At 58.6% G+C, this 25,366-nt stretch overlaps 2 protein-coding genes across 4 annotated transcripts in view; one reads left to right on the top strand and one right to left on the bottom strand.

The window, feature by feature from the left end:
* The window catches only part of COPA (COPI coat complex subunit alpha), a 37,933-nt gene extending 37,028 nt beyond the window's left edge, over positions 1-905 (bottom strand). For both annotated transcript variants that reach the window (XM_044449132.1, XM_044449133.1), the window contains exon 1: positions 782-905. In XM_044449132.1, the coding sequence (XP_044305067.1) occupies positions 782-821 (40 nt within the window). In that variant the 5' untranslated portion in view covers positions 822-905. The remainder of the gene's footprint in view (positions 1-781) is intronic.
* A 222-nt stretch (positions 906-1,127) lies between these two features.
* NCSTN (nicastrin) lies at positions 1,128-24,454 on the top strand. Of its 2 annotated transcripts, XM_044449190.1 has the most exons (17): positions 1,128-1,263; positions 5,266-5,370; positions 5,788-5,911; positions 7,217-7,335; positions 8,005-8,150; positions 10,537-10,687; positions 12,425-12,531; positions 13,279-13,431; positions 15,366-15,470; positions 16,661-16,732; positions 17,154-17,329; positions 20,321-20,423; positions 20,615-20,710; positions 21,304-21,391; positions 21,475-21,629; positions 22,467-22,682; positions 23,726-24,454. In XM_044449190.1, exons 1-17 carry the CDS (start codon positions 1,146-1,148, stop codon positions 23,846-23,848), a joined length of 2,157 nt encoding a protein of 718 aa, XP_044305125.1. In that variant the 5' UTR covers positions 1,128-1,145; the 3' UTR covers positions 23,849-24,454. The 2 variants fall into 2 exon arrangements, with proteins under 2 accessions (XP_044305125.1, XP_044305126.1); XM_044449191.1 differs by lacking the exon at positions 13,279-13,431.
* The last annotated feature ends 912 nt before the right edge of the window (positions 24,455-25,366 follow it).

Below are 25,366 nucleotides of genomic sequence, written 5' to 3'. Positions count from 1 at the left end.
ACATTTCATATGCAGCCTTTCTGCAAAGAGCACCAGCTGCTCCAACTGCTTAAATGGAGTTGCCTCATCTACCCTAATTCCACTCCTGGGTTACTCGAAGCCAGGAATGCCACCTATTAGCTACTCACATCCTCATGGAATTTTCTAATATTTTTCTAATATAAGTAGCCTCTCTTTTTCCATTTTTCCCTATTTTTCAGTGTCTACTGCTACATTATCTGCAATTTAAATTTTTCTTCTGTATGAAACAAATGCTTTCAAACTAAACATTATCCTGTCACTGAATGTCATACCTGTTTGGATAAATGGTTTTGGAATCCTGTGGCTTTGCAAATGAGAGTCCATGATTTTGACTGCACTGCTAATATCACAGGCGCACATAATAATAGCCCTGGAAGGGGCCTACAAGGCCACAGAAGCCCGGAGCCCGCTGCTCAATGCGGACTCCATACTCACTCACTTCAGGGTAAGCCCCAGTGATCTCAGTGAGACTCTTTATGGACCGTTATCTATCAACGTTACGGAGGAGGAGGCCTTTTAAGCTTGCCAGTATTACTCTCGATCCCACTTCATTTCAAAGGATCTACTCTAAGCACAGCCCAGTGTTTTGTCTGTTCGCCCCGAGATGGAGAAGCCCCTGCTGGGCCCCAGCAAAAGGCATCAACCCTACACACTTTTACTCGGAAGTAACACGCATTGAACTGAATACGTCTGACTTCGGAGTAGGCGCGGCCAGCGCTGCGCAGTCGCGCAAACTGCAAAAAAGTGGGCTCAGGCACACCTTTCACGCGGGCTGACTTGGTCTCGAACTTGGTGAGCATCCTTGCGCGCCCCTCGCCGAGGTCTCCTCGAGCCGTCGAGCTCCGCCGCCGCCTCCACGTCACCGCCGCCAGGCGCCACCTCAGCGCTTCCTCTTCCGGCCAGGAAAGCACAGCGAGGAGGCGGGCAGACCGGCAGGCGGCGGCCTCGCGGCGGAAGCGCTCCCCCTGCAGGTGGAGGAGAAACGTCCCCAGCCCGTCGGCGGTCACAATGGAGCGGGGACGGTGGCAAACCGGAAGGGGCCGCCGCCCTGGAACATGGAGCAGCGCGGCGGACGCCCGGCCAGAGCGCCGCGGCAGGGGGAGGAAGCGGAAGTTGCCGGCAAGATGGCGGCTCTGGAGGAGGAGGAGGAAGTTGCGGCTGTCGCCCCCAGCTGCAGTCGGAAGATGACGGGAGCCGCGCGCTGGCTGCTCCGGGGGTTTCTGCTGGGTGTCTTGGTGGCGGGTGAGGCTGGCTCGGAGGAGGCGCCGGAGACCTATCTGGGAATGCTGGGAGGATACGGGGGGGGGGGCGGCCGGGGAGCTTTGCGGCTCGCCGGCGGCTCGCCAAAGCCCACGCCTGAGCGGCGCCGATGGCGAGCCTCTGTAGCCCCTGGGACGCGGGTGCGGGCTGATGGTCCGCATTGGCTCCCCTGGCCAGTTGCGTCGAACAGCAAGCAGTGCCCGCGTCGCCGGGCAGCGTGTCCAGCGCAACTGGAGGGCGTCAGGCTGACCTGCGAGTTTGCGAAAGCTGAGTTGAGGCCGCAAGAGTGTTTTGGCGAGCTACGTGCGCCTTGTAGAATCGAGGACCGGAGGGCTAGGAGTACATGGGGCAGCCCTCAGGAACCGATCTCGTGGAGGATCTGGTTTAAATGAGGAACAGAAAAATAGAGGTTTGTGAAGGAGGAGGCAGAAACTCAACAGGTGTCTTTTTGGCCAGTGATTTCATAAATTGCCACAGTGATATTCATATCTCAACTACTCAAAACTCACAGTTTTCGTAATCACATTTAATTTGAGGTGAGTTTCAATTGGTTAACCTGTGCAAGGAGGTGGACAGGTGGGAAGCATCCCTTTGACTCTCTTGAACCTCTTTTGCAGCTCTTGCTGGGTGTGGCCATCCAGGGATTTGAGCTGTGATGACACTGGTGTGATGATGTTCACATTTTTTTCCTCATTCCCGTCAAGTATTACCATTATTTCAATTACATTTATACCCCATCTTTTTTCCCTCTTGCAAGGAACCCAGACAGTTTAACAAAGTAGTTCTCTCCATTTTATTCTCACGTTAGTAACCCTTTGAAATAGCTTAGTGAAAACCCAACTCTGCAAATCTGAGGTATCTAAGAATGGGTTAAGTAGTTCGACCTGGTTTGATGACTTAGAAGCATAGAAACAGGGCAAGTCAGAAGGGTCTTCCTGGGCCATCTAGTCTGACCCCCCAATTCCAGCTGGCTCTGCTCTTGACTTTTCCATCATGTTCATTTCCAGCCTATCTTTGAATACCCTCATCAATGGGGCCTCAACCACCTCTTGTGGAAGCCCATTCCATACTCTAGGGGTCCTAACTGTCAGGAAGTACTTGGCATCCAAATTGAACCTTGGTTCCCTCAGCTTTGCACTGCTCTTGAAAAAGTATATATGTAGCTTTGGGTGATTTTTGATTCCTGTTTTTTATTGGCTGTCAGGGTGGGGGGTATTTCTTACCAGCCTATGAAAACTAACTGGCCTTTCCCAGAGATGTTTTCCATGAATCAGCTATCTCTGAATTGAATTATCATAATACTTTCTATGGGGGTCTGGCTATGAAGACAGTCCCAAAAGTTCAGTTGGTGTAATAGAATCGTAGAATGGTAGAGTTGGAAGGGGTAAGAAAGCCATCAGGTCCAACTCTCTGCTATTGCAAGGCACTAATTTACACCAACCCATTCAGATGACTGTCCAGACACTTTATAAATGTCTCCAGCTTCTGTCTGGTACTTCCAGGTCAGAGTATGTAATTCTGTTTTTGTGTCAGCCCCAGTGGTTCCCTATTTACTGCCAGACTTGCTTCCTGTTGCTGATTCTAGCCTTTAAAAGTTCTAAATAGCTTAGGAATGGATTTCCTGAGGAACCACTTTCTCCCATGCCAGCCTGTTCAGGAATTAAGATTAATGTTAGAGAGCATATGTTTGATGCCTGCCTGGGAGAGTTAGCAAATGTGTACACAAAACAGGGCCTTCTCTGTGGTGGTACTGCACTCAGGAATGCCCTCCCAACTGAGATTGGTCAGACTGTCTCAGTGTTTTTCTTGCAGAAACTGAAGATACTGGATTTGGTTGTCCTTTACTGTGGAACACTTAGTTTTAGGGTTTGCTAGTGTCATAATGTGACATTGTTTAAGCTGGCTGATGTGTTTTTGTTTTGCTTTTAAGGGTTTGTTATATTGTGCATTCTTTGTTGCTTTTAGAAATGGCTTGTTGTGTTTGCACTTTCGACTTTATTGAACTGTTATCTACATACCACTCTGGTACCAATAGTAGAAGAGATCTTTTTCTTATCACAGATTGATGGAAACACTACAGCAGTCTTCCCCAGCCAGGTGTTCTTTAGATGTGTTGAGCCACAACTTCCATAATTCCTGACCATTGACAGTGCTGCCGGGGGTTGATGGGAGTTGTAGTCCAAAGCTTCTAGAGGGTGCCAGCTTGCATACCCCTGCTGTATAGCTCCAGCCGCCAGCAACCTGATACCTGTGAGAAGTACTGAATGATGGCCACACTCTTTCTGGGAGTTCTGGCTGTAGCACATTTCAGGTGGGGCAGGTTGCGGAAGGAGCAGGAAACTTTTCTAAATGGGGCATAAGAAAGGAAAGTAGCATGGTGTGTTGTGGGGGGGGGCGGGGTTGCTTAAGCAAGTAAAGAAAACAGATCGTGGCATTGCAACAGCCAGGCATTCATTCTTGCGATCGTTGAGCAGGGCAGGAACGCAATGGGAAGTTTTTCTGCCTAGGAAAACAGGGTGGGACTAAGAAAGTGGGTGGGCGAGCAACCGCCTTAGCTGGTAAGGGAAATGGTTCTGCCTCATGAGAAGCAAAAATGCTTTTCAGTGGCTGCGGGTGATTGTTAATAGCGGAGACTTTGGACTTCCGAGATGAGGGTGGGTGGTGTCCCAGTGTTTTGTCATCATGACAACTCTTGAAGCTGGCAGGTACTTAGCACTTGCTCTAAGGTCACCTAGCAAGTGGCACCGCTGAGTTGGCCTCTGAGCCAAGTCCTCCGTGGTCCAAGTCCACCATTCTGGCTGCTACCGCCTTGCGACTCTTGGGGTGGAGATTACTTTGTGCTTGGAGTGACAGAAAAAGAAACTGCTGTTTGAGGTTTTGCCTGTTTCAGGCAGCTGGTCAAGATAATGATGCAGTGACTGAGAACGGAGGTGGCGAACTTGAATGTCTTTTTCTTTGCTGGCCATCCCAGATTGAGAATCTGTGTGTGAAGGAGGGCAACGAGGGGAAATACTGGATCTGTGTGAAGGACAACTTGATTCTTAAAGTACAATTTTAGGAAGAAGGAAGATCCAGTTGGGAGATTTTCCTTGTATTGGTCCTCCTGATAAGTATTTGCAAGTAATGGGGGAGACATCCACAAGCGAAAGGAATTCAGCCTTGCTTCTTCAACCGGCGAGCTCCCCTGACAGGATGTGAGGTCATCCTAGTGAAGGGGCAGGGGGTGAGCGGAGCATCTGTGCATCGGGTGCGGCTTGCCACATGACGTGGACGAACACGGCATTTGAACTCATTGCGATATTAAATGCGGTTCGTTTTTCTTGCATGTGAAGTACACTTAATAGTGGAAGAAATCAGGGATCGAGGGCTTTCCTTGCTGCTTCACTTAGTGCTTGGGGCATGCTGAACAAACGTTAGACATGCGTCGATGGAATGAGTTGAAGGGGGAGAGTTTGCTAAGCAGGCCTCCCTGTTAGCCGCTTGTTCTGCCTCATGGCTGAGAGGAGGCGGAGCGCCCTGCTGCGTACGCTGTCCTCCTGGACCTTGTTTCTGCTTGACGGCAGTGCCGCTCCGCAAGCTGGGCCGCTCCGCAGCCACCCGTGGGGTTCATGGCTGGAGTGGGATTCGCATCCGTGTTTCTCCAGCACTGCGAGCATTGCCGGATGCCGGCTGGCTGTGAGGGGCTGGGACTTCTAAGGTCACGCCAGGCGTTTTTCAGTGAGCAGGCAGGAAAGAAAGGCGGGGGGTCTTTGAGTGGGAGCTGCACAGGGATTGCCACCCTTCGTTTAGGCCTGGTGCTCTCTGGGTGTGATGGACCATCGTTCTCGTCATGAGAGGTGCAGTCCAGTAGATCGGAGGGAGCCAAGCTGGGGAAGACTGGCCTAAAAGTCGCGGCTCGGACTGATGGGTTTTACCTAGAGGGGAATCTCGCGCTGCTTCCCCGGTCAAAGTAACTTCTCTCTCATGCGGCCGCTTTCTCTGCAGGCTCAGGCTGGTGCAACTCCGTAGAGAGAAAAATTTACATCCCGCTGAACAGGACAGCCTCGTGTGTCCGCCTCCTGAACGCCACCCATCAAATTGGCTGCCAGTGTGAGTCCACCAGGCGGAAGGAGTTGTTGTTTGGGAGCGGGGAGAGCCCGGCACGGTGTCCTTCGCGTTGCTTCTGCCGGGCCCGTGCGCCTGGCCGGCTGGGCCCTGTGCTGCAGGGGCCGTTCCTGCCAGCGCCACCCTTGTGCCCTCGCGGTGCACGGCGCTTCCTGGAGGACATGCTGGCCAGGCGTGCCTTCGAGGGGCCTGCAACCCGGACTCTGATGTGGGAGAAGCAGCAGCAAAGGGGCCGGCGGGGGTGTGACCAGGACCCCGCTGGCCCGCAGCCGTTTCGTCTGCGCGTGCTTCGGTGCAGCTGCAGCAGGGCCTGGGAGCTGGGGGCGGGCAGAATGCCACCACCAGACGGCAGGGGAGGGAATGGCCACCCAAGGGAAGCGCTGGTGTCTCTTCTCCTTGCAGCCTCCATGAACGGGGACACGGGAGTCATCCACGTCGTGGAGAAGCGCTCTGACCTGAGCTGGGTGCTGAAGGATGGGCCACACTCCCCTTACGTGGTGCTGCTGGACGGGAAGCTTTTCAACCGGTAATGTGTGGTTGCATCGCGCGTCGGCGGTGGATGCATCCCCTGCTGCTCCAGCCCAGGCGCCAAGCCACTGCCTTACTTTCGCCATCTCCCGGCGTCCTCCTCAAGCAGCTGCTGGCTTCCTGGGGAAACTGCCCAGGCCCAGTGCAAGCTTTGTTCGGCATGAAGAGGACCTTGGCTCTTCCTCTCCTCAGTCCCATTCTCCTGGATTGACCTCTTCCATCTGACAAATTCCGTCTTCTTCCTGATCCAACTCTCCCTTTATGCATTTTCCACTTGTCAGGTTCTCTGTGTGATATAAAATGATAGAACGACGCCCCAGTTAGATCTTTTATTTTATTTATTTATTTTTCGATTTATATCCTGCCTTTTTCCTACAAAGGGCTCAAGGCAGCTTACATCATTCTCCTCCTCCATCTTATCCCCACAACAACAACCCTGTGAGGTAGGTTGGGCTGAGAGTCTGTGACTGGCCCAAAGTCACCCAGTTGGCTCCATGGCCGAGCGGGGACTCGAACCCAGACTGTCTGAGACCCAGTCCCAGGCTCTTAACCACCACACCATCTTGCCTCAGTTAATAATATGAGTTTCAGAAGGCTTGAGCAAATGGGATTAAGGTTGTCTCCTCCTCGCAGTGTTACAGAGAATCATTTGTCTGCCGTATTAAAAGCCGTTGCACCTACCTGCTTGGCGTGGAGCTGGTGCTCATGGGAGCATCCCGTGGAGCAGCAGCAAAGGGCCTTGGCGTGGAGCTCGGTCACAGCAGGCCCATCAAGAGGGAGCGAGGAGGAGGGCAGGCTGAGCGCTCGCTTGCGCCTGCGTGGGGGAAGGGGTGGACTCGCGCTGTGCCACGGGGATGGGGAACACGTGGCCCTCCGGGAGCTGCTGGACCCGGCTCGCCTCAGCCTTCGCCAGCGTAGCGAGCAGTGAAGGGCGATGGCAGCAGCCACTGAATAACGTCTGGAGGGCTGCACCTTCCCCGTTCCTGCAATGCCATTAATCACAGAAAGATGAAACGGGGGGTCAGGGGAGATTTTGGCACTTGCGTGCGCCCTTGAGTGCCTTTGGGCAAGGCGATAGGCGGGCGAATGGAGCGTTGCTCTGCGGTTGCTGCTCCGCGCACACAGAGGCGCCATAGAGGGAGCGTGGCCTGTGCGCTCGTGCTTCGTGCCCCGCTGCCGTGGAAAGCGTTGTTCTGGGGCGGAGGGCTCCGGTGTCTTCCCGCACGCAGCCTTTGAGTGCTGCAGGTGGTCCGTCGCCGAAGTGTGTCTGGCGTTCACCCTTTTTGCGGTTCTCTCTCGGCAGGGATCTGCTGCAGGAGCTGAAGGGCAGTCCTCGGATCTCCGGGCTGGCCGTGGCCCTCGCCAGCCCCAGCCCCGCCGAGGGGTTTTCTCCTGGCTTGAAGTGCCCCAACGATGGCTTTGGTGAGGAAGGAGGGCGGCTTCCTCGAGGACTGCATGGTCGGAGGGGGGACTTGTTCGGGCTGCCACTCAGCTGGGCTTCTGAATGGCTTGCATGGGTTCAATCCTGCTTGAGCGGGGGGGGAGGGGCGTGAGGGGAGGCAGCGAGCTGCCGCAGATTTGGGCTCTTCTCTCTAAAGGAGGCCTTCATGCACTGTGCTTGTGTGGTACCTTCTTCTGGCCACTGCTGCCAGTGCCCTGCAAGCTTGTCGGTGTTCTCGTGCTGCAGATGTTGGGTCGAGAGGGAGCAGCTCGTTTAAAGCCAGACGAGCTGAGATTGGAATTGCTTTTGCCTGCCCTGCCGCTTTGGCGCCTGTGCAGGCACGCACCTTTCTGCTTGGCCTGCCCTCCCCCCCTCCCTCCCCCCCCAGTTGTCCTCCTGCCCCGTTCTTAAGCCGCCTGCTCTCTGGTCCCCTGCTGCTGCGGGGGGTGGGGGGGCGGCTCCATCCGGGCTCGTTCCCACACTGTGACTCGCTCTGGGGTTGCCGGCATCCACCCGAGGCCATTATGGGAGTTGGGCAGCTCGGTGCGAGGGCCGCCAGCCACTGCTGGGACACACCTGCGCACGTGACTGCGCAGCCACTCCTGACCCTGCCAGCCGTGCTCACCTGTGCCTCCTCGCCGCCTCTTCAGGCATCTATAACAGCAGCTACGGCCCCGAGTACACTCACTGCAAGGCAACCACCTGGAACCCCCTCGGCAGCAGCCTTTCCTATGAGGACTTTGGCTTCCCCATCTTCCTCCTTCAAGATGAGAATGAAACAGAGGTCATCAAGCAGGTACCGTGGCTGGATTATTTCTTTCTGTAGCTTGGGAAGTGACAGCCAAGGGCGGTTAAAAGCACATTCGAGTAAGTCAGAAAACACTGAGATCGGTAGAACAGTAATTTCCGCAAATGGATTCAAGAGCGTCACACCCGTCTCGCAGCGGTGTTGGCATCGAGCTGGCTTGTACCTCAGAAGCGGCAGCCACTAGGGGTCTGTGGCCCGCTTGATGCCGTGCGTGTCCAGTGCCTGCCTGAGCAACGGAGTGGCGCGTCTCCCTGGGGAAGATGCCGCCCCACTGCGGCGCTGTCGGGGAAAAGTCCCGTTTCAGCCACCCGGAGTCCAGCGGCAGAGGGCACAGGGAAGGGCCTGGCTGGGTACCGGAGCACCAACCACAAGCCTCGGGCCCCAGACCGAGCCCTTTGGAGAATGGCCACTTCAGCTTGGGTGCCAAACACGAGTTGAAATTTGGAGATCGGAACTTCCATGCCTCCCGATGACCATCTTCAGAAATCAAAAAATGGATATACTGGGGTTGTATTTCCTCCTTAGCTTATTTAGCCACCTCTGAGGAATGTTGCAACTTCCAAATTTCAGGGAACAGTGGTGCAGTGGTTTCCTGTTGTGCACCTTGATAGCTTTTTAAAAAATGGAACTGCCAATAACTTTTTTAATTTATTGGCATAATGGGACGACTGCCGCAGGAATGGTCGCTTCTTCTGAGGGACTGGCGCCTGCCAGTTTTCAGATGACTCTGTGCAGGGGCCGTTGTGTAAGAGCAGCCTGGGATATCCTAAAAGGACCCACTGCTCCCCATTTTCCTAAGGCCATCCTTTTGAAAACACCAGATGGCCCAGAAGGATCTGTAAGTAATTAACCTGCAGTGTTTGAGGAGGACGGGTGCCCCAGTTCATGTGGAAGGCATTTGTGATGGTTTGCCCAAGGGAGGGCGTTATCCTTGCTCGGAAAGGTTCCCTTTCTCAGTGCCGGGCAAGGATAAGGACCGATCTCGAGCCTGCCGCTGGCCAGGCATAGGAGGTTTTGCCCCAGGAGACAGGCAGGGCCTGGGAAAGAGACCTGTGGGCTGGTCGGGAATCCTCGCAGGGTGCACCCAGCCAGTAGGCTTGCTGGTTCCTGTGCTGGCCCTTAGGCTCCTGGGAGAGGACGTGGCTGCCTAGCCGGAGCCCTGAAGGAAAGCTCCTGTTGGGTGAGATCGTACTGCAACATTTGCTTGCTGCAGCAGACGTAGCCCCCTTGGTGTTTGAAGAAGGCCATCATATATCTGAGGAGGGATTGAGGGAACTGGGCATGTGTAGCCTTGTAAAGAAAGGCAAGACAGCACTCTTCAAGTCCTCGGAAGGCTTGAAAAAGAGGAAGGACAGGATCTCTTCTTGATCATCCCAGAGTGCAGGACACAGAATAATGGGCTCAAGGACAGGAAGCCAGGCCCCAGCTTCACAGTAGGATGAAATTCCTGGCTTTCAGAGCTGTACGACGATGGGGCTGATGTCCTGGGGAGACTGTGGGCTCCCACACTGGTGGCATGCAAGATGCAGCTGGACAGCCCCCTGAGAGGGATGGTTTGATCCGGAGCCCCGCAGCAAGCAGGGCTTGGACCTGGTGGCCCTCTGGCCGCTTCCCGCTCTCCTCGCTTGTGATTCTGTGTCCATGCATTCCTTCACCATGATGCAATCTTCTGGAAATGTCCTGCTCCCTGAATGGATGCATTCAGTCCTTTGTGTTTGACTCTCATAACCCAGCTAAAAATGTCTTGTGTTGCTGTTGTGATTGCGTGGCATTTGTATCCCACGCGTTCTGTTCTTGTGAGAACCCTCGCAGCCTCAGCCCTCTCAGGTGGGTTAAGCGGAGGGCTGACGGCTCAGTCCAGCACCACCAGAGAGCTGCAGGCATGAGTGGCGCCTGGAGCCCAGACCTCCCAGCTCCGCAGCCTGGCGCTCCACCCACTCCGCTGGCTCTCCTGAGACATTGGGTGTGCTGCCTGGCTTGGCTAGCCAGAGGTAATTGGATGGGGAGGCCTGATGAGGGAATTGGGAACACCAGGCACGTGCGCTTCCTGCTGTTTTCCTGTTGCATTCCAACAAATTCTGATTTATGCGTGGAAGTTATTTTTAATTGGAATATCGCTATGGTAGCTCAGTCTCATAAGCTTACTTTGCATTGCTGAGACTTAAGAAACAAAATGCAAGAACGAGAAATGGTTATGTTAATTGTAGCATGCTTGTGTGCATAATTAATTGAAGATAGCTACCTGAAGAAAGTGAGGCATGCCTTCGGTTTTCGTTCGGCGGGCCGCGGGCCTGCTCCAGCTGCCTGGCTGGGCTGCACGGAGCACTGCAGCGTGCTGCTCTCACAGCAGAGGCCTTGGCGTGTTCCCTCCTAGTGCTACCACACCTACAACGCCCCCCGGAACGGCTCCACGCCCCAGTACCCGCTGTGCGCCATGCAGCTGTCCTCCCACATGCACGCCGTGACCAGCACCGTCACCTGCATGCGGCGCAATGCCATCCAGAGCACCGTCAGCCTCAACCCAGGTGAGAGCCGGGCAGGTGCGTGGCGTCGTCTGCCTTTTCCGGGTCCCCTGTGACTGCAACCTGTTTCCGTTGATCGCTGTTGATTAGATGGTTCCCTGCCTTCCTCTCATTATTTTCCCATTCCAAAAGGTTTATCGCTTATATTTATATCCCACTTTCTTCCCGGTGGAACTCAAGGTTGCGACATGGCGGTTCCCAGAGGGTCTCCCCTCCAAGCTCAGGCCAGCCCCAGGCCTGCTTAGCTTCAACCTCGGCGGTGCCTGATGTGCCTTCAGTCCACCCCCTGGGCCCGGTCGGCCCGGTCGAGTTACTGGCCGTGAGGGGTTCACCGCCCATTGGGGTGTGCCTCTCGGAACGCAAGTTCAGCCCCTGGGGTGAAGAGGTCTGCCCCCCCCCCCACAGCAGCTCCCTCTCGTCCTGCACTCGCTGGCCTGCTTGCAGTGGCCGCACACAAGGCCGGGCAGAGGCTTGGCAGCGTTGCCTGCGGTGCCGCTCCTGCCAGTAGGCAGGGCAGAACCCGCCGCGTGCCTGTGGGTCCATCGGGCATCAAAGAAAGGCCGCGAGATGCCACTGATTCAAGAGAACCATAATGGGGGGGGGTGCTAGTTGTGACCCCCACAACCAATTAACCATTGCTGGGAGCAACAGCAGTCAGTGCGGACCTGTTTGATTCCCCACTTCTGTACCAGGAAGGGTTTTACTCTAGTAGGAATGTATTGGAAAAATACTCAGGAGCCCAAAGGCTGCAGCGGAGTTTGATCCAGTAGCTCTGGAGTGCTTGTCCCCGGGCGGGGTGCACTTGTTTGCCATCTCTGGGGTCGACCTCCTGCATTCCTTCAGTCCGGGGGCCTGGGGAGGACCTCTGGGGAGAAGGAAGGCCCATGGCTCAGTGGAAGAGCCCGCCTTTCTCTCTGTGGGGGAGGAGGCTGAAGTGGCCTCTGGCTCTGTCAGCTGAACTCTTCATAATTCGCTGTAGGCCAGCAAGGATTCCTGGCTCCCCGTTAAAGAACAGCTGCCATGAAAGGGCTCTCCTTGACCCTTGCCTGACGTCACCTTGCTGAAGTGGGAGCCCGGCATTGCCAAGAGCGGGGCTTCGTGCAGGGGGGCGGGAACACAACACTCCCCTCGTGTCGGCACTTGGGGCGGTTCCTGGCCTTGGTAGGCTCTCGTTGCACCAGCTTCTGACTGGTGGATCTCGGAGCGCTAGTGAAGAACCCAGCTGATTCCTGAGGCCTCGTGTCTGCCCAGCACTGCTCTCTGTGTTGAAGCTCCTGAGTCCTCCTGCCTTTAAAGGGATTGCAGGACGGAACCATGAGGCTTGGGCAGCCGCTGCCGTCCAGGGGAGTGTGAGGGCCCAGGGCCAGCTGCACACATCATCCCGGCACAGCAGCAGGAGGCTGTTTTGCATGTTGAAGGCCGGTCTCTGAGCACAAAAGGGCTCTGGGAAGGGGCGTCTTCCTGAGTGAGTCTGTTGTGCCAGGTGGACCAGCGGCGGCTGAGGCAGCTTCGGGCTGATCGCTGCCTCCTTTAGATCTGCTCGGTGAGACTGCAGCTCTGAGTCACTTTCGTCCCGGGCGATTTACAAATAGCACACGGTTACGTCAAAGCGAGCAGTGCAAAGGCATCACTTGCCGACGGGTTGCCTGCAGAAGGCAAGCAGTTGGGCTGGGCCTGTCGCTTGTCCCAGGCGGTTTGGGGCCCCTCGAGGTGACCGGGGCTGCTTCTCCCTTCCTGCAGAAGTCGTCTGCGACCCGCTTTCGGATTACAACGTGTGGAGCACGCTGAAGGCCTTCAATGAGTCTGCCACGCTGGACCCGGAGAGTGTCGTCGTCGCTGCCAGCCGGGTGGGGCACCATCGTCACTGCCAGCCTTGGCTGCTCGGGGCGTTGTGCCTCTGGGGGCCCGGGGGGGACGGCTGTTCTTGTTTCCACTGGCGCAGTGGCTAGGCTGGGCAGCCCCAGTCTGAGCCGCGCGCCTGCTTGCTCCCCCCGCTCCCCCCGAGCTCAGCTGGGCACACCAGCAGATGTCCGTGTGGCCGTGGCTGGAGCAGCAGGGCCGTCAGAACAGGGTCCAGAGCGGGTAAAATGGTGATTGCGCTTCATGTTGGATCTTGCCTGAGTGATGATGAGCAAATGAGGCTGTTTTGGTTTTAAAATTCAGGTCTAAAGCAGGGTACTGAATAAAAATAAGGTATGTTGGGGTAAGCCAGTTGTGATGCGCTGTTGAGCACAGCTGATTAAATGTAGGCTTCCGCATTAAAATGGACCAATGAGGTCGTGCAAAGCAGGCCAGTGGGCCTTTCCTCTTGAAAGAGCGGGCAGGTCCCTGTCGCCAGTTTCTGGGGTGCCGTACACTTACGAGTCAGCTTCTGGGGAGCCCCCTCCCGCGGTGGGTGGGCTCTGAGGCAGGCGTCAGCGCAGCAGGGCTGGGTCCCCAGGGAAGGAGGGTGTGGGTCCCTCAGGAACCCACAGCTTCAGCCGCAGATTGTGCCAGAAGCTACAATCAGCCCTTTGGGCCGTGCTCAGAAACCAAGCCATGGATCGTGCGCGGTGCGAGCGCTCTCTGGGCCTTCTCAACTCTTATTCCGGCAGATCGACAGCCACTCCTTTTTCTGGAACGTGGCCCCCGGAGCGGAGAGCGCCGTCGGGTCTTTCGTGGCCCTCCTGGCTGCAGCAGCTGCCATCCACAAGGTCCCTGGCACACACGCCTTGCCCAGGAACATCATGTTCACCTTCTTTCAGGGGGTGAGGCTGCGCCGTTGCATGAGGGGAAGGGGGGCCCCCGGGGGGACCAGCGGGCTCCCGGGGCAATTTCGTCGCGTAGCGCCGGGCATGAGCCTTCACTTGCGGAGCTCGCGGGGGTGGGGGCTGCTGCTGCTGCTGCTGCTGGTCTTTGCAGACAGGACCGAGCAAGGTAGAGCGGGACCTGCTCCACCCCAGGCTGCTCCCCACGTTTTGGGGCCGAGAGACTTGGCTCCTGGGCTAGGACTGAATAAGGATCGAGCCAGCTCTGCTCTTCCCAGCTGCGAAGCGCGTCTGATGCTGAGTTTACCCTTGGGGCAAGCCGTCTGTTCCCAGGGGAGCTGCATGAACAGATTGCACAAGGCAGCTGCGCAGTCACAGGCCCTCCAGGGAATTGCCCAGCGATTTGACTTTCCTGGGAAATTTTGAGCAGAATGCGGAAATGTTTCTAACCTTAATCTCTTAGTCAAACAAAAACACTGAATTAGATCCTAAGGCATAGGAAACAAACAGAAAAACGTGTCGTCTTAACTCTAAGTTCAGTATAAGTACCTTGAGTTTCTCCGATATGCAGAATTACCGGAGCTGTAACACTCAGCTGGGTGGGAGTGGGGAAAACCGGGAAGGTACCCTTAGGCCGCAGGGCCAGTCCCGTCTGCCTGGGAAGGACTCCTCCTGGCTGAGAGCAGGTGCAGTGCTGAGCACCAGGGCTGTGCTGTCAGTGACTGAGGGTGCAGTCCTGGGGGTTGCACCCCTCGCTGGACACAAGGCGGGCTCCAGCCTCGGGGCTCACTGGCACCCCGAGCCCTGCCAGGTTGCTTCCCGAGGGGCCGGAGCAGTGATGGGCCGTTCGGGCTGCTCTGCTCTGACCCTCGGCTGGAAGGGCCTAGGGTGGTCTCCGAAGGAGGGCCAGGGGAGAACTTGCAGCCTTTTCCTGGGGAGAGCAGCCCTGCACTTGAGGGGCATCCTGGCTGGGGCACCCCTCCCCGGTGGAGCTTTCCGGCCCCCCGTCAGTGGTGGGAGCAGCCTTTCCTCACCCTCAGCCCCTGGCTGGGACGCAGTTGGCCACGGTTTGCCAGTGCTCAGGATGACATGGGAGCAGCCCCGCGGACCGGGCTGTGCGGCGCGTCCCGCCTTCCCGAGGAGCAGCTTGCTGGCTGGCTGGCTGTCTCCAGGAAGTGCCCGAACGGCCCTCCTTCAGCCTGCAGAGGCGCACTGCTGCTGAGCATGAGGAGTCACATGGAGAGAATTAAAAATATATGCACACGGGGGCAAAATGCCATTAATGGCAGCTGCGCGAAGTCAAGAGGATATTTGGAGCGGGGCGCATGGAGGGGGGAGCTGATGGTTAGCAGCTGATGTTCCCCTCCAGGCATCACATGGAAAGGCCTCATTTGCTCAGCACTGTCAGCTCTGTGGTGTCTTCCAGAGCCCCGAGAGTCGTCCGCGGGATCTCCCCGCACCGCGAGCGTGGGGGAGTCGGCCGTTGTCCCTCCCTCGGAGGGCTGCAGCAGTTGCCGTTTCGTGATCGTGGTTTGAAGCTGGTAGTCGAAGTGTGTGGTGCTTTAGGGTGTTAAACGTACTTCAGGTAGTTTTTGCACCATTCCTCAAAAGGGCCAGGCGTGGATGGAGGAGAGGAGAATGGCGGCTTGCCTCAGGTGAGCTGGGAGAGACAGGTCTGCCAGAGAGAGGCAGAGCTGGGAACCGAAAGGGTCTGGTCCGGGCCCCACCTCTGCCGCAGGCGCAGTGCTGTCCTCCAGCCCCTCCACCTGCAGGGACGCTGACCTGCCTCGCAGCATTCCCAGCACACGAACAGCGACGCACACGAGGCTTTAAAGAGTTGTGCACTGTAAAAAGCCCGCATGGTCGTAGGGTTCGTAGTTGAGGCTGGATTGCTGAAAATGAAAACATTTCTGAATTTGCCTTCCCCTTTCCAGGAGACTTTTGACTACATCGGCAGCTCTCGCATGGTGTACGACATGCAGAACGGCAAGTTTCCAATCAAGCTGGACAACATCCACTCCTTTCTGGAGCTGGGTCAGGTGCGGGCTCAGGTCTCACGCTCCCCTCCACCACTCCTCGGCTGAACGCCTGCCGTCCGCCGGCTCCTGTGGGCTCAGGCCGGCTCCTGGCTCCACTTTTCCGTGCTTGGGAACCATAGAAGGACCGCGGGAAGACGTCAGGCGTCGCACTGTGAGAGGGCCCGGCAGGAGGAGCCCGGCAGGCGCTCCTGTCTGACTCTCCTTGTGCACGACAGAGACAAGGCAGCCGTTCTTTGCAGAAATATTGCAGTTAATGTTTTGGAATTGCAAGCCAGCCATGGCTGCGAAAGGTGTCAGAGATCGCAAAAGCGTCTTGATCTGCAGTGAGGCCGCTCGGTTCAGTTGCACTTCGGAATGGTTAGGGAGGTGTGCTGCTGCAGACTTCCTGCGGCACTTGCCAACTCGCCCCCGAACCCGTTGGCCCAGCAAGGCAGAAGCGAAAATGAGCCTCATTGCAGCGCTCCTTTTCACTTGCGTGTGCGTTTGCTCGCTCTGCCCTCCCCCGCCCCCAGTTGACTGCTTGGTGGCTTTCCAAAGGCAAGGGGCTCAGGACACGATCCAGGCACCGGATGTCCAACTCCGGCGGAGGCAGGTCTGGCTTGGCCACGCCTGGATGGGGAAGCGTTTGGGAGCCTGCTCCGTTCTCACGCGCTGCCTCGACTTCCCTGGCTGAAGGAAGTTGGCATTGCGATCTGCATAAATGCCTAGCTTCAGAGGTGACCACCTGGTGCCCTCCAGATGTGCTGGTCTCAACTCCCATCATCCCCAGCTGGCATGGGCATTGCAGTTCAACACATCTGGGGGGCCCCAGATGGCAAATGCAGCTGTACCTGCTGCTGGACAGGCCACTTCAGGGTGTGGGGCTGCCCAATTTTGGCCCGCTCTTACAAAGGAAGAGAGACTCCCTTGCGTTCCTCTTGTGGGTGCGGGTATTTCCCCCAGCAGGAGTGCCAGTTCAGGGTCCTGGAACAAGAGCAGCGTGGCTAATCAGCGCCAGTGGATCCTGCCTGTCTTGACCCGGGGAGGCACCCGAGGGCCCCAACATCCTGTGGCTGCCAGGCAGATTCCAAAGCCTCTCCTGGCCACGCTCCCTCGGGTCCCCAGGCTTCCTTGCTTGGCGCTGTTGAAGGCGCCGAGGCTGCCCTCTTGGCTGCCCTCTGACAGGGTGACAGGCTGTTCTTCCGCTGCAGGTGGCACTCAGGATCAACTCAAAGCTGTGGATGCACACGGATCCCGTCTCTCAAAAGGACCCAGCTGCCAAGGTAACGGTGGACCCGGCCCCTGCGCTCCGAGTGGGAGCTGCACACCCGCAGAGAGGCCGCCGTTCACGCCCTCCAGGCGCCTGGGGGCAGGTGTGCTGTTCCTCTGACCCCGGGCGGGTGGGGGGAGGTCCGTGGAGCTGCCTGATGGCCGAGGATTGCCGGGTGGTGGGGCTGCAGGCAGCTGGCCAAAATATCCCTTTTCATATTTACTGAGGAGTCGCGTAATAAGCCGCTGACTCAGGTGAGCAGCAGCCAGACCCTGGCTGCAGTTAACGTTGCCGGTGTTGCCACGGCAGCCCGGCTTCCAGATCCTTTTTTTCTGGAACTGCCTTGCTCGGAAGCGTACTCCCAACAGATACAACCAACAATTAAGCTCATTACTGGAATGAAAGTAATTGCTGTTGTCCTCCCTGCTCTTTAGCAAAGCATTCAAAACATGGTGGAGACCCTGAAAAACAGTACTGCAAACACGAGCGTAGTCATGAATGAGATCGGGGCTTCCCAGGCCCTCCCGCCGTCCTCCTTCCAGCGGTTCCTGAGGGCCAGGCAGATCCCCGGGGTGGTCCTGGCCGACCACAGCGCTGCTTTCCAGAACAGGTAATGGCTTGGCGGCCGCGGTACCTCTCTCGGCTGTGACGTCCCTGCAGGTGTGTTGGGGTGAAGCCCTTCGAACCCGGGGCAGGCAACCTGTGGGCCTCCAGATGCTCCACTCAGCCCGAGCCAGCAAGGTGCGCATGCACAGGAAGGTGCAGGTGGAAACCTGCGGAGGGCCACATGCTGTCTGCCCCACCTTCCAGCCACCCTCCAAGTGTCTGGGAGCTGTCTGGCGATTTCAGGGTTGCCCTGCCCCTTTGCTTCCCCCATTCATATTTTGAGGCATTCCAGTCAGAATTCTGGAGAGTTGCGGGGGTTTTTATGAATGATTGATGCCTTCCTGTCTTGCCTTGTATTGTCTTGGTGTGGTAGTGAGAGTGCCGGGCAGGGAGCCCAGGATAGCTGGATTCGGGCCCCGCTCCGCCATGTAGCCCGCGGGGCGACCCTGGGCCAGTCACACACTCGGCCTGACCTCCCTCCCAGGGGTGGTGTTGTGGGGATAAAGCAGTGGTGTGAGTTGCCCCGGGTTCCTCACAAGAGGGGAAAAGTAGGGCAGAAATGCCATGTATTAAGTGGAATCAGAATCAAAATTTCTAGTTCCTTTATACCGGAAACCATTTCCGTGGCCATCTAGTCCTTGCATGTTTGCAATCCATCCAAAGAACATTTTGGACAAATCAGAAATGACTGGGCAGTTACAGGTGGCCTATAAATACATGTATAAATAAATACGAATAAATGAAAACGTTTCAGGTTCCCAGTCCTGCTAGTCAGGGGAGCTCCAGAGGCCTTTCAGGCATCAGTCCAGGGCATCATCTGCAGAGGCCAAAGGATGCCTCTGAGCCGGAGCAGGCCTGCCCGGCCTCTGCTGTCTCCGCCAACCCCCCAGCCCAGGGGCGGGCTCCCATGAGCTGCTCGGGTTTGCCAGGCGGGCAGACCCCCAGCTCCACACGGGGGGCGGCTCCAGTGTAAAGCGGATGCCACTGGGCCCCGGCAGCCCATGCCATGCCCTGGTAGGGCCGGGGCAGCCCCTGCATGGCCCAGGTAGAAATCCCAGGTGAGGATTCGTTGGGAATTCTCTCTGCTCCTGGGAGTTGCCAGGCACGTGGCCCAGCCGGGGAGATGCGGCGCCGCCTCGCTTCCGAGCTCTGCCCGAAGGAGCCGGCGGGGCCCTCGCAGCCTTTTGCACGGGGCCCAGAGGGAGTGGCGGTGGGGGCACATGGGAGCAGCCATGCGCCGTGCGCTTGAGGAGGCGCGGCGTGATCGCTCTGACAGCGCTTCCCGCAGCCGGTCGGCAGCCAGAGGTTGGCGGGCGGCACTCGCGTGGCACGGGGGCGGCTGTTCTCCCGGGGCTCCTGGCACGCAAAATGGCCGGGGGCCGGGGGCCGGGCAGCAGCAGGCAGCGCCCTTTGCCCCAGCGCCGCCACCGCCGTGCGCGCTTTCCTCGCCGAGCCCGGAGCGCTCTCCTTGGGCTCGGGTCGGGCCGGAGTCGGGGCTGGGGCACAGGCCAGCTCCCTCGGGGGCAGGGAAGTGGGGCGGCGCTCGGCGGCAGCCTGCGGGCACCGTGCTCTCCTCCGAGCCCCAGCTCCACTTCTGCTCCCCGTCCAAGCAGCTTGCTCCACAGGCTGAGGCAGGAGGGAGTAAGCAGGCTCACCCCACCCCACCCCACCCCACCCACCAGGGCTGCCTGCCCCATGGAAAGGCTCCTTGGGACCCAGACCCGGCATTCTGGAAATGGCAACCCTCTCGCAGGCAAGCCGGGCTGGGGTGTGGCTGAGGGCCGAGCTCCCCTCCCGGTGGCTCCGGCCTCACGGCTTGAAAGCCGCCTGACGGTGCTGCTCTGCCCCACGCTTTGCATTCATGGGATGGCCTGGGGCAACCCCCCCCCCCCCCGACAACCTGCAGGAAGTGTGTGTGTGTGTGTGTGTGTGTATGTATTTAACACTTGTTAATACCGTTGGGGTAGTGCCACGGGCCTGCCTTACAGGGTTGTCGCCAAGGTGAGCTTGTGTGCCTCTCACACACTGCTGGCTGCACCGCCCCCCCCCCCCCGGAGGCCGATCCAGCTGCCAGGACACTGCTGTGCTGGGACTGCCCTGCGCCCGCAGAGGCCCCGCTCCGCACCCCGCCAGCTGTCAGGAGGGCTGCAGCACCCAGGCGCCGGGTGCGCCTTCCTGAAGGGGCCACGACAGGCCTCGGCCTCGGTGCCTCGTCCCACCGGGCTGGGGCTTTCGTTGTCCCCTTGCTCTGGTCTTCGGTGGCTACTGGATAATCTTCATTGCCTTGCTGATTTGGGGCGGTGGGAGCAGAGCAGGTCGGGCGCATCGCCCCCTTCGGGGCGGCAGAGGCTTCTGCGGGGTCAGATAAGCAGCGCCGTGCACAAAGGTCCCCAAGCGCCGTCCGTGCAGCCGCATGGTGCGCAGGCTATGCAGCGTGAGGGCTGGCGGCCCGCTCCCTCGCTCACCCCATAGCGGGCAGCTCGGCCTGCCTTGGCAACGATCGCCCAACTCGGGAGGCGCCCGCCTGGCCGGTCCCTGGCATCTCTCTGCCCCCCCGGCCCCCGGAGCGGCTCCAGCAAGGACGGCAGTGGGGGCCGCCTTCTTGGGCCCTGGCGCCCCCCCCCCCCGTGTCACCTGCGCAGGCCTGGCTGCATGCGAACCGTGGCTGGGCCCACCTCTGAGCAGCACGCGTTCGGGACCCGGGAGGTTCCCCCGAGGATCCTGCGTTCGGGACCCGGGAGGTTCCCCCGAGGATTTTTCCCTCCCCGCCACTGTCCATTAAGTGACTTGAGCTCATCAAGCAAGCGAAACCGCAGGAGGGCCAAGTTAATTGCAGGGCCTCATTAAATGCATGGAGGCGGCTGTGGGGGGAGCAGTTTCCAGGCCTGTGCCCAGCCCCCCAGGGGAGCCCTGCTGGCACCTGCTACAGATGCGACCGGCCCTTGCACACCGTGCTGCGCCTTCACCAGCCCCCCCCCCCCGTCCTCCTCTTCAGGTACTACCAGAGCATCTACGACACGCCGGAGAACATCCTTTTGAACTACCCCCCAGGGATGAGCCCGGAGGATGCCCTGAATTACGTGACGGACACAGCTAAGGTTGAGCACCCCGTGGGGGGAAGGGGAGGCGTCCGGGGCCCGGAGGATGCCTGCATGGTCCGGCATGCCTGGTTGGCCCTTGGAGGCGCCAGCGGCCGCCGCATCGCCGGCCAAAGGGTTGGCTGGGCAGCTCCCCTTGCCTGCAGCTGGCTGCCTCGGCTGACGTGGCGCCTCCTCCCCTCTCCTCGCAGTCCCTGGCAGAAGTGGCCTCCGTGGTTGCCCGTGCACTCTACCGGCTCGCAGGGGGAGATGTGAGCGCCGTGGATATTCAGGCGGACCCCATGACGGTATGAGCAGAAGGGACTCCGTGGCTGGCTGCCCGGACGGTGCGCTTGTGTCGCGCTCTTCCGCCTCCTTGTTGAATCACCAAACTTCTGGAACAGCTTCCCGTCCTCCTCTTTGAACACCAGGGTCCTCTCCCCTCACCCCAGCTGAAGCCAGTTGGACCCCGGGTGTTGATTGTGGGGTTCCCTCGCCGCCCCTAATGCTGGGACCCCGTCTGTGGACGCTCTGAGCATCACCCCTGGTGGCACAGTGTAGGCAGAGAGGTGCCAGGGGGTGGGGAGGCTTGCGGCCCCCGCCCCACGGTCTGGGGTGCCTGCTCCCCCCACCCACCTGTGAACACTCACCTGGTGCCGGCTTGTTGCAGCCGTCAGCAGGTGCAGAAACTTCTTCTTCAGAGAGGCACTAGCTGGGATGCTTGGCGTGCTGAATTCAGCCCGGTGCGGATGCAGCAGCGAGCGGCTTGCCAGCATTAGTTCGATGGCCACAGAGCGGCTCGTGCCCCGTCCCCCTGACGGGCCTGGCCAGCCCGGCCGGCCGGCCGGCCGCACCTCCTGCCAGCGCCCCTGGGCCTGACCCGCTGTCCCCTCTCTTCCAGGTGGCCCGCATGCTCTACGGCTTCCTGGTCCGAGCGAACAACAGCTGGTTCCAGGCAATCGTCAAGGCGGAGCTCAAGCGATACCTGGGTAGGGGTGGGGCGCGCGTGGTGGGGGGAGGCTCCCTGGGCCCGACTGCCCCTCCCGGGACTCCCCTCTTCTGCTTCCCCCAGGAGACGAGCCCCTTCAGTACTACGTTGCCGTTTCCAGCCCGGTGAACGCCACCTACCTGGTGCAGCACGTCTTGGCCAACCTGACCGGCACTCGGCTGGCTGACAACACCACCAAGGAGCAGTGCCTGAACCTGGGCAAGGCCTCCAAGGGTGAAGTGAGTCGGCTCGCCCGGTCCGTTCCCCCAGCCTGGGGCATGCTGGGAGTTGCAGTCCAGCGCCCGCAGTGGGCCCCAAGCAGGCTGTGCCACCTGCCTCAAGGGGTGGCGGCTCCCCTGGCCTTCGCTGCCCCTTGAGCCCTTCAGCCAGAGGCCAGGAATCGAGCCTGGGGTTCTCTCCCTTCCCGGTGGGCCTCTGGGCCCCCCCTTCCCCATGGATGCCCCCGCGGAGAGCTGCAGCTTCGTTCAGTAGGAAGGGCGGGCGGCCGCTCTTGCCGCTTCCCATTTGCTTGCCTGCTCTCTTGGGCCCTTTCGGCCTCCGTAGCTGCTTGCCCCCAGGCTCCGGGGGAAAGGGCGGCATTTAGTGGCTCTTTCCCTTTGAAAGTCATCCGGGGCAGCGAGAGCCACTTTGACCTCCTTTGCACTTCAGGTCCATGACCGGCTTCCCTAAGTTGCTTTAACTTGCTGGAAGCCATATGATCAACCGCTTTTGATGCTTGCTTGAATGTCGTCTTTTTAGCCTTCTCAAAATGTGGTTTTCGCTCTTTTGTAGAGTTAATGTTACTGTTAGCTGCCTTGAGCTCTGTGGAAGAAAGGAGGTGCCTAAGATGTCTTACACTGGCCACTTCTAAGAGCTCCTGTGAACAGGGTTAAAATACTGGCTTCTGAGAGAAGCAAGTCCCATCATGCCGACCCCAGGCACCAGGCTCTGGAGAAAGGGCCCCACCAGCCCGGGAGCAAGAGCGCGGCTTCCAGTGGCTTGCGGGGCCAGGCGTGGCAGCTCAGAGCTCGTGCCTGGGTCCGGCCAACCCGCCCTTCTTCCTGCTCTCTCTGCAGTCCTACGATTACGCTTGGGTGCAGGGCTTCCCGTTCCCAAACGCCACGTCCCCCCGCAAGCCATTCTGCGTCATGTCGACGGTCCACCTCACCCAGGCGTCTTCCCCAGCCTTTGAGCTCAAGCAGTGGAACTCCACAGAGTACTCCACGTGGACCGAGAGCCGCTGGAAGGAGCTTCACGCCCGGATCTTCCTCGTAGCCAGCAAGCAGTTTGAGGTACGTGCCTCCCCCGTTGGTCTGTCTGAACTCAGAAGCTCTGGGGCCCCTCGGGGGCTGGACCCCGGCGATGCGCAGTGTGAGGAGACGCCACCGCTCCGGGGTGGTTTGGTGTCCCCGTGCACCCGCTAACTGGGCTGCCAAAGAGCTGGGCCGGCTTGCTGCCAGCCAGAGCTTGCAGCACTGAGCTAGGTGGGCGAGGGGCCCGGCTCCATGGAGGGCTGCTTCAGGAGACGTCTGGCACGGCAGCGAGAGCAGCACTCGTTCGCCTGCGGCTAATCCTGCATTTGGTGCTTGGCATTCCTTGCCAGAAGGTCTGGGCAGTCACGGCTGGAGAGGACCCGGCTGGGGCCTAGCTCAGCGGTGAGCTCTGGCAGTCTGCCGGGCTCAGCGGGGCACAGGAGGAGGCTACTTCTTCATGGGCTGAACTGATGGGCAAAGATGGGCAAAGATTTTGAAGTTTGAGCAGCTGTTGTGGGATGGAGCTGCGGCTAGGAGCAGGCCAGGAGCAAGCTGGTTTTCTGCCGCCTGTGTCAATCTGGCTGGCCGCTCAGTGCCCTCCCGGTGCTTGGGGTGCAGATCCCATAATCACTGATGTGCCCTGCTGGTTCGGGCTGGTGGAGCTGTAGCCCAAAGCATCTGGAAGACGGTGGATCACCCACACAACCAAGGCTAGAAATTATAGTAAACAAACGCACATAACACAAGACTTGTGCCCACTGAGGAGCGATTTCCTTTCGCGTAACAGTTTGTCCTTGGCCAGCTGTGGCGGGCGGCATGAGGCACTGGCTCCTCCGGTCCGCAGCCACATAACTCCCAGCCGTAAGGACAGGCGAATTCTCCCCTTGATTGGTGAAATCTGAAACTGTTGGGGAGATGAATTGTGCTTGTGAGGGCATCCGCTCACTTGCTTCCGGGAGCCACCCCCACCTCAAAGGTGCTTCTCCGCCACATGGCAGCCGTGCTCGGGGGCCTGGAGGCTCCCGTGGGGCCGCACCTTTCTCCTCTCCACCCTTTGCTTTGTTTTCTGGTCCTCTCTGCAGATCGTCATACTTATAGTGGGCCTTGTGATTCTGCTCGTTTCGTTCGTTGCCACCTACTTCATCAACGCCAAAGCAGATGTTCTTTTCACACCTCCTGGCGACTCCAGCTCTGTGACTTATTGAAATTGCATTCGGGAATCCTTGCACTCAAAATAGAGAGAGAGAGAGAGAGAGAGAGACAATGAACTTGAAATTGCTGGTAGAACAACACTGGAGCTCCTTCCCTGATGACCGTGGACTGTGGAACGAAGTGGAGCATCTCCTTCCCCCACAAATAAACCCTCGTCCTGGAAGAAGGTGATGGCGATGCAGGGAGTGATTTTTGGCGGGGGATGGGTGAGTCTGTCCAGGTCTCTTCCACCTTCACTTCGTAGAGCTGCCTGGAGAAGGGAAGCCGGCCTGCCGCACCCCCGTCTCTGTGAGGACCGGAGTCCCTTGCTGGGAGAAGTCTCAGCGGGGAGGGACTCCTTCCGTCTCTCGGCCCCCCCCCCCCCACATCACTGTAACCTACCAGAGGAGCTGAACAACTGCTCAAATCCTTCGATCTGTATGTATCAAGCTGAAAATAAAGACGGACGTGGCAACTGGGGAGGAAGCTGGAAAAGGGGAGCTGGGTGTACAATATCCTTTTTTTAAGAAATCATTTGGAATTTTTGTATATATAATATAAATAGCTTGGTTTAATTAAAAAAAGACCTGACTTACAGATTAAATCCTCTGATCCCGTTGGCCTTGGCATCCTCCTCCTCGGGCGAGCAAGGGCGCCCGGGCCCTGTGCTTGGGGAGGGGCCCTGGGGGTGAGGGTCGCTTGCTGGCGCTGTGCTGGGTATCTGTTGAAATGGAGGGCGGGTGCGTGGCTTCCGAGGTGGCCTTTGGATGCAGAAGACGGGTCAGCAGCCACAAGGAAGGCTGCGTGAAGTGGCGGGGAAGCGTCTGCGCACGGTCCCGTTTCCCGAATCTCTGCAGCAGCAGATGGGCACAAGCTTAACTCTCCACCCCAGCCGTCTGCACAAACACAAGAGGAGCCCTGCCGGATCGGGCCACCCCGTCCAGCGCTTGGTTCACCCAGTGACAGCCGGGCTGCCTGCAGCGCCCCACTGGCCGGATGGCCGCAAGACATCAAGCCGCTCAGCAGCCGGCGTGCGCAGGAGCACCCTGCCGATGCCGGGTGCCAGCAAGCCTGCGGGCTGCTCTCTGAAGTGCACGATGGGATCCTTTCTGGTGGCTTGAAAGAAAAACACGTCACCGGATTTCGGGGGCGGCCCAGTGTTGTTCTCTCTGCGTAAGATGGATGAGTCTTCGGTCTCTGCCCAGACGGGGAGGGTGCTGGCACATCCTGTCCAGCAGTTGCCCCTGTGCAGAAGGCCTGCTCTGCACTGCAGGCCTCAGGACCGCATGGCCCCACCACACACCCTTCCCGGAGGAGCTCTCGAAACGAGCAGGTCTGCAGCGGAGGAGCTGCCTCCCGAGGATCCGAGGCTCGTGGGCTCCCTGAAACACAGGCGGCAGCCCTTGACCCATCCAGCTCTACCCCACCCTACAGTTTCTGTCATCCGCAGCAAGCAGACCAGTGGGGAAAGCTGGTCCACATTGGCCGGCAGTGGCTGTGAAGGTCTTTGCTAGCCTTCTGTGGGGCAAAGA

The sequence above is a fragment of the Varanus komodoensis genome, unplaced genomic scaffold, assembly GCF_004798865.1.
Source record: "Varanus komodoensis strain SLA01 unplaced genomic scaffold, ASM479886v1 scaffold57, whole genome shotgun sequence".
Lineage (NCBI taxonomy): Eukaryota > Metazoa > Chordata > Lepidosauria > Squamata > Varanidae > Varanus > Varanus komodoensis.
This window is presented reverse-complemented; position numbering and strand designations above follow the sequence as displayed.